Source organism: Bacillus rossius, chromosome 10 (assembly GCF_032445375.1).
Source record: "Bacillus rossius redtenbacheri isolate Brsri chromosome 10, Brsri_v3, whole genome shotgun sequence".
Taxonomy (NCBI): Eukaryota; Metazoa; Arthropoda; class Insecta; order Phasmatodea; family Bacillidae; genus Bacillus; species Bacillus rossius.
This window is the reverse complement of record NC_086337.1, coordinates 50,200,973-50,214,582: the sequence shown is the minus strand read 5'-3', so window position 1 is coordinate 50,214,582 and position 13,610 is coordinate 50,200,973. Positions and strand designations below refer to the sequence as shown.

Here is a 13,610-nt window from a genome sequence, read left to right as displayed (position 1 = left end):
GGAATCTCTGTGTGTCGTTCTATATCATGTGCTTAGCAATGGCGTATGTCCAAAAGCTTACATCAAGTCATGCACTCCCATTGCACAAATCTTTCAAACATAATATATCATTAGTGTCGTTCTATTTCTTAAGTGCTTCAGCGGATGACTTGAATGAGACTTCGTTCCGCTCACGAAGTGCACAACCGTTTGACAAGCGAAGTACGCGGGACTCTTTAAAACGGCAATAATGCCTTTACGGGTGGCGCACGCGAGTTTTACGACGGGCCGGGGTTTTCAGGGCCGCGATCCTGGGATCGATACCAACCCCCTGCGAGGGACCAGCGAGGGATTAGTCCGGAGGGAGGGAGGGTTGGGGTGTCTCTCTATTTGTCCTGGTGTTGATGGCTGGCGAGCCCCTGTCACCGCCAGAATGGAGTGGCGTGTCGACTGAGCTCTTGACTGGAATTTAATTAATAGGCGTGTTCATTTAACGTCCTCCTACCCCCCGGCCTCACCGGGCGTCTGCCGTCCCTCTTTAACTCACCGCGGTCGGCGGCCTTGTTTACTCTCATTACTCACCGGAGGGTGGCGGCGACCCCTAACAAGTGGCATTGTGGGACAGCCCCGCTGGGCTGCTGCGAGCCGTTCGCTTATCCGCCCCGAGCCTCAACTCCCGTCGCGACACGTTGTCGCTCCAGATGTTTGCTTTCAGATACTTTCAAGAGCGCGGGGCTTTGTTTGCAGCATGAGCCGTGGTTTCACAAAAAATTTAAATCAAGAACTATCGCTAGGGACCGGAAAAAAATTCGCGGGTTCAGTGACATCTGGGATGAACTTTATAATTGTACGTACACTCGGTCAAATGTCACCCTCTCATTGGCTGCTGTCTTGTGAAGGTGTCCCAACGTAGCGGCCTGTGAGTCGTTAAGAGCTTCGGTTTGAGTGTTTCTCACTGGCCCAGAGTCGTCCAGGTTGAGTTGTGAGCCAATAGCAGAGGCAGCACAGAGGTATAACTGTTTGAATTTCAGGCTGTCGTGAAATGAATCCGCAAATTTTTCCGGTCTCTAATTATCGCTAATCCCTACTAATATTATTGCGAAAATGTGTTTGTCTAATTGTTCTTTCATGCAGCAACGGATCAACGCATTTATATAGTTTATGGGCCGGAGAGTGACATATAATTACGAAATTACATACCTAAGGGAGCTTAAAAAGGAGTGAAGTCTGTTGTTTTCTAATATAAAATCATAGGAGGATGGTCACAGACTCACAAACAAGAGAGTGTGTGTGTCATTTCTCTACGTCCGCCACACGGTCATATAGTAAGGTCTGGTAACTTCCTATCCTTCTCCTTGGCGAAACCCAGCAGCTTAGTCAAGCTCGTGGCTACTAGTGAACTAAAGATGCCAATAACAGTTTAGTTTAGAACTTCGTTAATAGATGGTTGTGCCTTGAATTTTTAACGCGCTATCATTTGGTGCGTCCGTCACGTCTTGCCAAGGGGTTACCTGCCTTCCCACAAAATGAAGCTGAAGATTGGCGTCCCTGTTTTGCTGATACGTAGTCTTGATGCTTCAGGATTGTGCAATCAATGGGACTTTTAAGTCAAATTTTCCCGTTTTTCAAGTGATGTCCTACAGACTTGAAACGCGGTAGTGAGGGATGCCCCAAACGATAGCGCGTTCAAAATTCAAGGAAACTACATATGTTGACGAAGTTCAAAACTGAACTTTTATTAGCGCCGTTAGTTCGCTGGCCGCCGCGAGCTCCAATAAGCGGACGGTTCTCACCAAGGAGAAGGATAGGAAGTTGACAGACCTTACCATGTGTACTTATGGCCGTGTGTTGGACATAGAGAAATGACACACACTCACTATCTCTTTGTACGTCTATGACCAATGCTTTTCTGTTATAAAATTTAATTTACCCTTGTTTTCACTCTATTATGGATGGAAATTCATAGTAATATGGGGCCTGTGTATTAATCCAGGTTATGAGCTAGCTGTATGCCAAATCTCATATAAATCCGTTCAGCGGTTCGGGCGTCAAAAAGTAACAAACATACACACAAATTTTCGCTTTTATAATATTAATAGAATAACACTGAATTCCTCTTAGCAGAAGACTGAGAGAAGAAGAAAAATTGTTTCTTCATATCGGTAATATTCCTTACACTATGCGCCTTGCAGCTGAGGTGTAGCTCTCTTCAGTACCTGAACCACTTTTATTCTCCAACATTTTACATTCGTTTGAAAAACATTATCTCTTTTTTTATTATTGATAAGAATGTCAATTTTAAATCTGTATCCTGGAGGCATTAAGAAACTGTGGCCAATTTTAAGCAAAATGCAGATTTAACCATAACTTGACCAGTGTTTGATGTTCTTTCTAGTAGCATACAGCACCAAGATCTACGTTGTCAAAAATACACATATTTTGGGTAGAAAATAGTTGAGTAAATTTATGAATCGGCTCTTAAGTAAAATATGGTTTAAATGACAGAGTGTCTTATGCCTCCGAGGTATAGAAATAAGCTTTCCATTTCAATGGAGGCACGTATATAACTTTCTTGTTATAATCTGAACACTTACTCGCACAACATTGGAAGTAAGTTTTAGTAATACGTACTGGTCTAAACAGACTAGTAATATAAATCCTACCAAATAATTCTTAAATCATTCATATTTTTCGTGCCTACACAGTACAGTTCTTCACAGCAAGAAATATTTCTTTAACAGCACAACATGAAATGTTGCTGGAATTTTAACGTAATGACATGCTTACAGCATTGGGATAGAAAATAGTAGGACTAATTTGCAACATTTAAGTTGCATATCAAAGATACTATTACAAATTTTAGTTTCATAAAAAAGAGAATTAAAGTTTTTTTTTAATCTTCTGAACGAGTTGCAAAATACATAATTAATGATATCACTTATAAGGAAAATACATACTTGGGTCTTCATTTTTAGGGCAAACATCTAGCCTAAAAATTATATTTTTTTTTGTCATATTGTTAAAGACGTTCAACATTTTACTTGCATTACAATTTTAGGTATTGTTTCAAATGGTTTAGTTAAACATATATATGAACATTTATAAACACAACAAACATAAAAGAAAAGGAAATGTAGAATATTTCTCTCAACTGGGTATGGATATTAATGCAGTTTACGCTATTTCTCCGTTTTGTATTTCTTCAAGTTTCTTTTTAGTTTTTCCAACCCAACTGTAATCACCAACATGCATTGTATTCAAACAATTATAGAAATTCCGTTACGGAATTTTAAAAAAGTGAAACTGGTGAGAAACAGAAAAATTATTTTGTTTTAACAACTAGAAAATTGTTTTTATTATTGTAAATAATTCTGTTTGACGTTTGATCAAAAAATGAACAAATATCTTTAAGCCTTATATATATATATATATATATATCCTGTGGAAATTATATTTAAAAATTCGCACTGCTATTTAAAGCAGCTTTTTTAATTTTCGCAGAAAAAGAACACGAAGAAACTATGGCCAAACATTGCAACGATATAAATAACTGCAACTTATGTTCACGTAAATACTGCGCTGAAATTAAATCACACGTGTGCAAACAAACAAGGAAAATTAATTCATACGTATGTTTCGGAAATGTATGGGTACTTGTAACCGTGTCATTTTCACTACCCATGACATGCTAAATGGTTGTTTTGATTCTTCTACCCAATATCACTCTACATTTAGCTTGATTAATCCATGGGGTGAATTCACTTCATCGCATTTATAGTAGTGTGAGAGTAAAAGCTAATTTTTTTTTGTTAAAATAAATCGGCTACTAGAAATTTTGAAGTGCTTTAGAAATTAACCGCAGACGGAAATCTCGCAGGGATTGCGGTAAAAAGGATTTATCGTGAAATTGGAAAAGGGGGAGATGTTAGTTCACGACGAATGAGAGAGCGGTTAAACGAGGAAAGAAATTGAAACTCCTTCTCTCTTTCTCTCTCTATCTTTCCTCTCTCTTTATTTTAACGTTCACCCGAGGGCACTGGAAACGGGGTTTTAGCGACGCCCGACTAAATTGGTCAGGAGGTTATAAAAAAAGGACCCTTTTTAACTGAATCGTTGACCGACCGTAACTAACACACAAAGCTTTCCGTTGGACGGAATTGATAATGAAAATGGAACCCCTGTGAAGCCAGCGACTCTTGTTACACGAACAAGAATCTTGCATTTCAGTTTCCTACTGCTCTCGCCATACCTGGGGGCGTAAATTACTCTACACGACCGGGTAATTCGTTCCGTTTTATGAATCTATCTTCCAGTAAATATATAATAAGAATATCTGAGGTGTCTTTCCGGAAAAAAAAAATACGTCGCAACTGCCGCAGATGGGCGGGTTTTATTCATAATATCCAAAGATAAATTTTGTATTTATTTTTGGACTTGCACTTAAATACCTGCATAGATTGTAACAACCAAATCTCACCAAATTCAAACAGCACAAAGCTAGAAAAAAAACTAACAGTACCGTACCAAACTGCATTTCTATATCGACAAAAAGTGTTTCCTTTAAAAAAAATTGGTTGTTTGTAAAGTCGGTTTACAGACGATAGTTAAACGTGACAATGTCATAACAAAACATTGATGAAATGATTGCACAGTTTTATGAATAAAATTGAATCATTTTTATTGAATTATCACTATTTTGTATGGATACTAAGAAGGAGTGAAATGAAATCTACAATTGTATTGATAAATTTACTTTTATTTGCACTCATTAATTCAAATATGATTATTACTTTAAGGAAGAGATTATTTTAACTATTTCTTTTATACATGTTTGCTATGTAACTTCTTCCAATCTGTGTTATTCGGTTAAGGATAGGACGATGATAGGAAAAGTAGGAAACGAATGGAAGTGTTTCAATTCTAATGTGCCTCGAAAAAGTCAAATCGATGGTTGTTCCAATCGATTGGAAGATAGATAAATGCGACGCAAGCGTACAAAGAGCGTAACGGGACAATGTGCGTAACGGGACGAGTCATCCTTTTTCGTGCGTGCAGCCGGCGTTCATCGATTTATTAGACGTTGTCACGTCAAAAACTCACAGTACCGTACCAAACTACATTTGTATATCGACACAAAGTGTTTCCTTAAAAAAAAAGTGAGAGTATCCAGTACTCTCCAGTGATGTGTAAACATCTTGTCTGGGTAAGGAGCAAACTCACGTGTTCTAATGTTGTTCATGTTGCAAATGAACTTAGAAAATTAACCTCGGACACGAAATTTTACGTAGAATTTCTTAAAAATAATGTCGAGCATTTTAAACATATTGATAAATAAAATATTCTTTTTTCAAATACCTAAATTTCTGGATGCGAATCACACACATACTTAATGCGTCCGCAACCAGAATTCGCCTTTAACATCACGTGCAGAAATCAGCACGAAACAGGCGAAAATTTTTAAACTATTAAAAACGCACTTCTATAGAATTACTAAAATATTAATCGGATATGTTTTAAACACATATTATAGTATTATTAGTATACATATTATAGTATTACATATTTTACGTACATATATATCGGTTTTTGTTTACACCACTGTAAAGATTATGCAAATACTTCCTACTTTCAAACATTACCGTTATTGATTTTCAATAAAAAGGTTTGAACCACGTCAAAATTTCAGCCTTAAACATTACAAGCGCGCTTCCTACCGCTGTGATACCGAGCACATTGTAATTTTTCAATATGATAATCCTTGTAATACCAGTTTTCTTACGTATTTTAAATTGTAATTACTTTTTACTATGGCTATTTTAGTTATAGAAATTTTTTTCCAGGACAGTTTCGCTATCATACAGTTCCATTTGGCACACCAATACGTTTGGTATGTTCCCTAATGTTTACGAAAGTAACTATATACGAGTTTCCTGCTACACGTGAGTCCGCCATTTTGGCTTCGGCACCGTAGTAACACATTTTCATTCATTCGAATTCCATTCCATTTACGGAATTACTCTTACCAAATGCCGTATACTGTGCGCTAAAATTAAAAAAAAAATTACAGTGTTTAGGAAGTGATTCCCATTAAAAAGAAATTAAGTAGACGCGTGATGCACTAATTATGGTAATTTTTTTAAGGGAGATTTGCTGTGACTCCTGTCCTAGAAGTGTGCTATGCTAATCTTGAAAGATTACCTATGCTGCTTTTTCCCAGTTAAATGTCACAAAGTACATGGTGGAAACTGTGGACCAATTTTCTCGGATAATTGAGTCACGATGTTGTAAACAAAGCAAGAACAAGTTAAAAAAAAAGCACGGTAATATTTGGAATGTCGGCTGTCCGCCGAAACAAATCAGCTGTGCGAATCCGCAAAGTATCGGAATGAATCGAGCTGTTTATTGTTTGTTCGTGCGAGTGCCTAACATGGTGTGGCTTAGGCCCCTTTTATTCCAGCGGCCGATTATGCCGCAAGGGCTATACCGGCCAGATATCGTGCGTGCCACAGGATTCGAACAAAAGCTCGGCAGACTAAGGGCGAGAGAGAGAGAGAGAGAGAGAGAGAGAGAGAGAGTAGATGGCGGGAGAGTGACCGCCTGATGAAGGGAGGAAAGGGACGAAATCTGGTACGATTACTTGTGAATCACACTGGTGCCGTGTAGAGGAATGGCTACTGGGTTTTGGAGCGAGTTGGCGGACCACGGAAGAGGGGGTTTGGAAGGACGACAAAAAGGATGGAGTAGGAGGAGGGGCGGAAACGAAGAGCTTCCGGATGGAGAACGCGCGGTCCAGGGGTTGGAGAATTGTGGAAGTTTTGAGGGGGAGAGGCAGGGGTGTAGGCGCGAGGAAGGAGGACGTCCGTTTCAACGGTTTTCATCACGATCAAATCAATGCCCGGAGCCGGCGCTAGCGACGCCACCCTCCGACATCAGCGAAATATTACTCCTCGAATTAATCATCTTCCAGGCGTCGACGTCGTAAAGTTTGGAAGGCACGAATGGAAAATTTTTGAATTTTAAAAATCTGTCCATAACTTAGATGTTTCTCGGAATACTTCCAATATATCTTCAGTATTCCCCCCCCCCCCCCCCCCCCCCCCGTGAACGTAAGCGCACATGTAATTTTATACCAATTATTTTGAAGGGTGTCTTTTTTCCTTTCCATATTTCCCCCACGTGTATGGTTACTCATAAAAAGGCACTTACTTTGACTTCACATTGCCTTCGGTCGTTTTGTCACACCAATTAAGAAATGAATTAAACCTGTCAGAAATGTAATTCCCTCATAATGCTTTTTATGATTGGTTAGCATGGGTCGCGGTGGACACCTCTTCAAATTCTCCTTTTTTTTACATTCTTTGAATCGCTGTGTTGTGGTTTTATTGTCCAGATAATCTGTTTAGTATCATCACTCGGATCGTCTGTTGATTGTCCAAGGTAGTTTTTAAGGTTCTTGTTGAATCTGTCCCGTCGTTGTCAACCGCTGTGTTCGTCTGTGTTATATTATTTTCCGACTAATCCCTTCAACGGAATTATCTGTGCTGCCTATGCCTTTAACTTTTGACATGGGTTGATTTTGGCCTTTTTTTCTGTGTGTTGTGTTTTCTCATTTGGTCCGTTCTTGATATTTCTCTGTGACATACAGTGTAAACAAGCAATGGCGTATGTTAAAAAAATGTTTTAAAATTCCCTGATTTGGTTTGTTGTTTGCAGTCATTTCTAATAAGTATTTTGTAATCAAACTATTTTATGAAAGGCTTGATACATTTACTTTAAAGTATCCAAATATCACAACATATTTAAATGACACACACACTATTTATTTTGACATGGATCCTTATTACGCTATTCAAACTTGTTTAACTCGCACACACATCAAAACCATGAAGAAAAACTATCATCAAAAGAAGTGACCAGTTTTGCGATCATAGGTCCTAGTAACTCCGCATATCCTTGCTTAAGTTCTCCTTCCACAACTTAAGCGAGCAAAGGGTTTTTAAGTGAACGGGTCTGGGCGTTCCTGAGAGTGTCTTAACTATTTATTAATTTTCTCTTTAAGTGTAAAGAATATTTCTTTGCTTGCCATTTAGCCACATCATATATTTTTTGGGTAATTTTCCTCGTGTGTCACAATGTACCGAAATTTATTTCATTATTGTATGCATTTATTTAAAACAAACCTAAAAAAAAGTTTTGAAAGAACTTTGAGTAAATATGCTGTTTATCAAGTTACTAAATTTTAGATTTTGAGAAACTGTTAATTCAAAAAGGCAACAAACGGTATGTCCGCGGACAGACTAAAAATAACTCGAAAGCACCACCGGGACCTGAAACGTTGATAGCAAAAAAAAAAAAAAAAACTAGGGGGGGAAAAAAGGGGGCAAATCCCAAAACAACTGCCATGTCCTACACCGTTCGCCTCTCCTGAACTGTAAATTCAAATTACAAGTACACAACCGAGCGGCATGCGAATAAAACAACGCAGTGAATCGATACGGGCCGCAGCACCGCACGACCTTTGAAACACGCCAACTGCCGCCTGCCACTGCGAAACTCAAATAATAAGTTTCCACCCATAATTACGTCCTACTCCAAATGATGGCATTACTCCCCACATAACCTACTATATCTTTATGTTGAGAACTCATTACTCTAGACTAGAATAATTGACAGCAAAAGTATTATACTAGTCCAGTAATTAACAGTATGTTTTCAATAGCAGTCAGTTACATGTATTCGCCGTAGAAAGATTGTTTAAAATTGCTCATACAACGTGTATAAAAAAAAGTGAATGTGATTGTATAATTGTGTTGTATAAACAACAAATAGGACTTATTTAAAACAAACCCAAATAACTGGTTAGTCTGAAAAGTTTAGAACAACATTTTTTTGTAATGTTTATTATTTAGAATAAATATTTCTGTAATTGGAGTAACCTGTTTATGTATTTTTCTGCCGACCTTTAAAACTATAGTTTCTTTACAAATCGCTTTTTCATTACGTGCCTGTAAAAATATTTAGCGTTACTAATAGTCAATGTACTCAAATATATATTTATATTATTTGCTATTAAAATGTCAGCTATGAAACGTCATTATTAGGTGTTCATAAATCCACAGAGCCAAAGCCACACTTTCTGGAGATATCGATTACTTTGCCTCGTTTCACTGATGTATGTTTATGCATGTAGATACTACTAGCAATGCGTTCTTGTCATGCACGCGATTTGCCAAGTCTCATTTCTTTTTAGTTTTCTTCCCAGGGTCAGGGTCAACGTTTATGCAAATCGCGTGTGAAATTCATGGCAGTTGATGACGAACGTTTCCCCACGCTCTTCTAATAAATAACTGAAAGCTGAGAAAATTCAATGATAGTGGGCAGCTTTAGTCCCATGTACTAACACTGGTACCTCTGTATCACTTTTAATGATGGTGTACCTTTAAAATCAACTAAAGTAATATAAAGAGCAAGCTCCTTAAAATTTACTAAGAACTTAAGCCACTAAGCGGTGTATTATGGTGATCTTTACTGATTAACTTCGTTTATAGGTGAACTAATGATGAACTAAGGTGATTTTATTAACGTGTAGTCTTGCTGATTCGAACCAAAGTTTTCAATTCACCAAGAACCCTTACTTTGACAGAAACAAATTTCACACGCTCACTACTCTTCTACCTAATAATATGTTTTACAAATACTCTTTCCTTCACAAATGTATTAAAGAATGTCACTATCACAAATAATCATAACTAAAAATACACGAAGAGGCGCACTTGTCTTCACTTATCTGAAGACAATGTAAAATGTCCACTTGAGCCATTTAAACAATAGATTATCCGGAGATCATTGAAATGTAAAACCGATTTTGTTTACAGATTAATTGGTGATTTACGAAAATACAAACGAAATGCCCTGTATTTCTACATAGTTTTCTTCAACAGAAATACGTTTTATCAGTCGTATAGGAATATTTTTGATCTTTTCATAAAATAAAATATATGCTTTCCCCAAAAGCCATTTGCTGTTCGACCGCAGTGTCATCTTTAAAAATTTCCTTTCCTAATGCCTCCTTCAGTGGACCTTTCGCAAGCTCACACACAGTTTGAATACTGCTTTTATTGGCGCTGGTCACCGCACGCCGTCTATGGCTTTGATTTTTCCACCTTATCACGACCATTTCGAAACTTCTGGGCCCAATCGAACACTTGGGTTTTTACTCAAGAGCAGCGTCGCCGAACTGTGCTTGGAGCCTCTTCACAATGTCACTCGATTCTACACCTCCGTTGGTGATAAAACGAACAATAGCTCGTGTCGCAACTGGCGCTGGTGCTGTCACTGAGATACTGACATGACGGACGTTAGTGTGAGGACATAGTGCTAACTTCCCTTCTCCATTCCTCCACCACCGATTACCCGCTCACGTCACTACTTCAGTACAACGAACAAATTACGGTTTATATTTGAATGACCCTCCTAGTTTGATGAATAGTAAGGAAAACAAGCACAAGTGTGTGTAAAATATAAATGAATAAAGACCCATAAATTTAGAGTATACATTTTGGTTCAGGCTCAAATTATCATACCTATGTACTATACAGTCATAGCTAGGTAATGAATTTTTACTTAATTTTTTACATACCACTGACATCTGTTGTGACTAAAAAATGATATAAGGATAAATGATGTCATGCTGACATCGTACTGATATAATACCAAAATCATTTTCTTACGTACATTTGACGTAAAAATGATGTCATATTACTAGGGGCAGGCAATTATCGCAAATAAATCTGAACGCCTATCAGACTGCAACAAGGTAAACACGCACAAGCGGTTTCTTTCTTGTGATTGGCGGCCGTCCTGCGAGAGAATTTGTTGCCTCAGTTGGCCGAGCCAATCAGGATGCGTTTGCTTCCTCAAAGAAACTCGCCCAATCACGAAACACAGACGATGCAACAGTGTTTTAACTTTAGGTTAGTCTCTGAATCTTTTCACTTAGTATGCGTGCCCCTACATATGATAGTACACATTTAAAAACAAAGTTGGAGGTAGTGTTGCACGGTGTAAGCCCGTTCAACCGAGACCCCCCTGTGTGCCGCAGACAAGCCGCTGTGCCGCGCGGAGCAGAAGCGCGTGTACGGCGTGGCGCGCCACGAGAACGCCAACGTGGTGTGCGAGGTGGACTCGTACCCGCCGCCCGACACCTTCAAGTGGGCCTTCAACAACACGGCCGAGACCATCGACGTGCCCCAGGCGCGCTACCGCACGCCGTCCTCCACGCACTCGCAGTCCACGCTCACCTACACGCCCGTCACCGAGATGGACTACGGCACCGTCATGTGCTGGGCCTTCAACACGGCGGGCCAGCAGGTGGAGCCGTGCGTCTTCCACATCATAGCGACAGGTGAGCTCTTCAACACGGCGGGCCAGCAGGTGGAGTCGTGCGTCTTCCACATCATAGCGACAGGTGAGGCTCCTCAGCGTGACTGGCCAGCAGGTCGGGTCGTTCCCGTTCATCTTCCACAATCATGGTGACAGGTGAGGCTCTTCAACACGGCGGGCCAGCAGGTGGAGCCGTGCGTCTTCCACATCATAGCGACAGGTGAGGCTCCTCAGCGTGACTGGCCAGCAGGTCGGGTCGTTCCCGTTCATCTTCCACAATCATGGTGACAGGTGAGGCTCTTCAACACGGCGGGCCAGCAGGTGGAGCCGCGCGTCTTCCACATCATAGCGACAGGTGAGGCTCCTCAGCGTGACTGGCCAGCAGGTCGGGTCGTTCCCGTTCATCTTCCACATCATAGCGACAGGTGAGCTCTTCAACACGGCGGGCCAGCAGGTGGAGTCGTGCGTCTTCCACATCATAGCGACAGGTGAGGCTCCTCAGCGTGACTGGCCAGCAGGTCGGGTCGTTCCCGTTCATCTTCCACAATCATGGTGACAGGTGAGGCTCTTCAACACGGCGGGCCAGCAGGTGGAGCCGCGCGTCTTCCACATCATAGCGACAGGTGAGGCTCCTCAGCGTGACTGGCCAGCAGGTCGGGTCGTTCCCGTTCATCTTCCACAATCATGGTGACAGGTGAGGCTCTTCAACACGGCGGGCCAGCAGGTGGAGCCGCGCGTCTTCCACATCATAGCGACAGGTCAGGCTCCTCAGCGTGACTGGCCAGCAGGTCGGGTCGTTTCCGTTCATCTTCCACATCATAGTGACAGGTGAGGCTCTTCAACACGGCGGGCCAGCAGGTGGAGCCGTGCGTCTTCCACATCATAGCGACAGGTGAGGCTCCTCAGCGTGACTGGCCAGCAGGTCGGGTCGTTTCCGTTCATCTTCCACATCATAGTGACAGGTGAGGCTCTTCAACACGGCGGGCCAGCAGGTGGAGCCGTGCGTCTTCCACATCATAGCGACAGGTGAGGCTCCTCAGTGTGACCGGCAAGCAGGTCGAGTCGTTCCCGTTCATCTTCCACATCATAGCGACAGGTGAGCTCTTCAACACGGCGGGCCAGCAGGTGGAGCCGTGCGTCTTCCACATCATAGCGACAGGTGAGGCTCCTCAGCTTGACTGGCCAGCAAGTTTGTTTAATACTTCATTTTTTTTTTTAGCTTATTTACACTTTTCGCTATACACTGTTGCAGTTCATTGTGTTGCTGTTGAAAAAAATTACTTAAATTTAGAGATTTTTTTTTTTCACTTTTTAGTTCTTATTAATTTGAATTTTTTTTGTCTATAAATGCCTCGAAAGACACTACAAAATCAATTTTCAAAGAAGGCAATTGACCCTCACCCTCCAAGGAGGTAGGATAGTGCTCAAAGGCCTCGGAAGCACGTCAAAATTAACCTACTTGAATTGTCCAGACTAAAAAAAAAAAAAAAATCAGTGGGAAAGTTACCTCTTCCCTGAGAAGGGTGGGTGGGAAGTTGACGACCCTGAATGGCACGTAAACACTCAAAATAAAAAAAAGAATATGTTTTTTGAAATTTTGAGGCTTTGACTCCCCCCCACCCCCTCCCCCTGAGGGTGACAGCCGACTTCGAGAAAATTTTCCACCATCCCCCGAACTTATGGATATACCAAAAACATGGTTATTGCCCATAGCACAAGAGTCCAAACCCGGGATCTATTGGACTGCAATTCTTAGTTTGAAAAATACGCCACGATCGCAATGCTTTAGATAACCTCAAAAAGTCAATATCTTTGATGCCATGTTCGTCCTAACACATTATTCCTGGCTAATTAAATTATATGTATTATTTTTTTTAATTGCTATTATATTTACTTAAGTTTTCAAAATGTATTCCAGGATGGTTTCGCTGCCATAAAATTTACTTTGACACATGAATACGCTCATTACATCACCCGATATCCACATGTAAGTCCACCATCTTGGCGACTTCCGTTCGTGGGGCTATAGCAGTTTCTGCATGGATGCGCACTGGACTTTCAACCGGGCAAATTTGCGTTGTGTAATGTGCGCTTATTTCATTGCATTTTAAAATGAATACTAAAATTTCTCCCTCATCACGCCTAAAGAAGCATCACCTCAAAAACGCAGACGACGATAATTCCTGTCAAGGGGGAAATGTCACATGTTCAGCGTTGAGGCATTTTCATGCGACGCGTTTGGTACTCCT

General features: G+C 40.7%; 1 protein-coding gene across 1 annotated transcript in view; it reads left to right on the top strand.

Moving 5' to 3' along the window:
• The window catches only part of LOC134536344 (nephrin-like), a 680,062-nt gene that overhangs the window by 628,407 nt on the left and 38,045 nt on the right, over positions 1-13,610 (top strand). Inside the window, exon 10 of the mRNA XM_063376096.1 lies at positions 11,081-11,383. Coding sequence (XP_063232166.1) covers positions 11,081-11,383 — 303 coding nt within the window. The remainder of the gene's footprint in view (positions 1-11,080; positions 11,384-13,610) is intronic.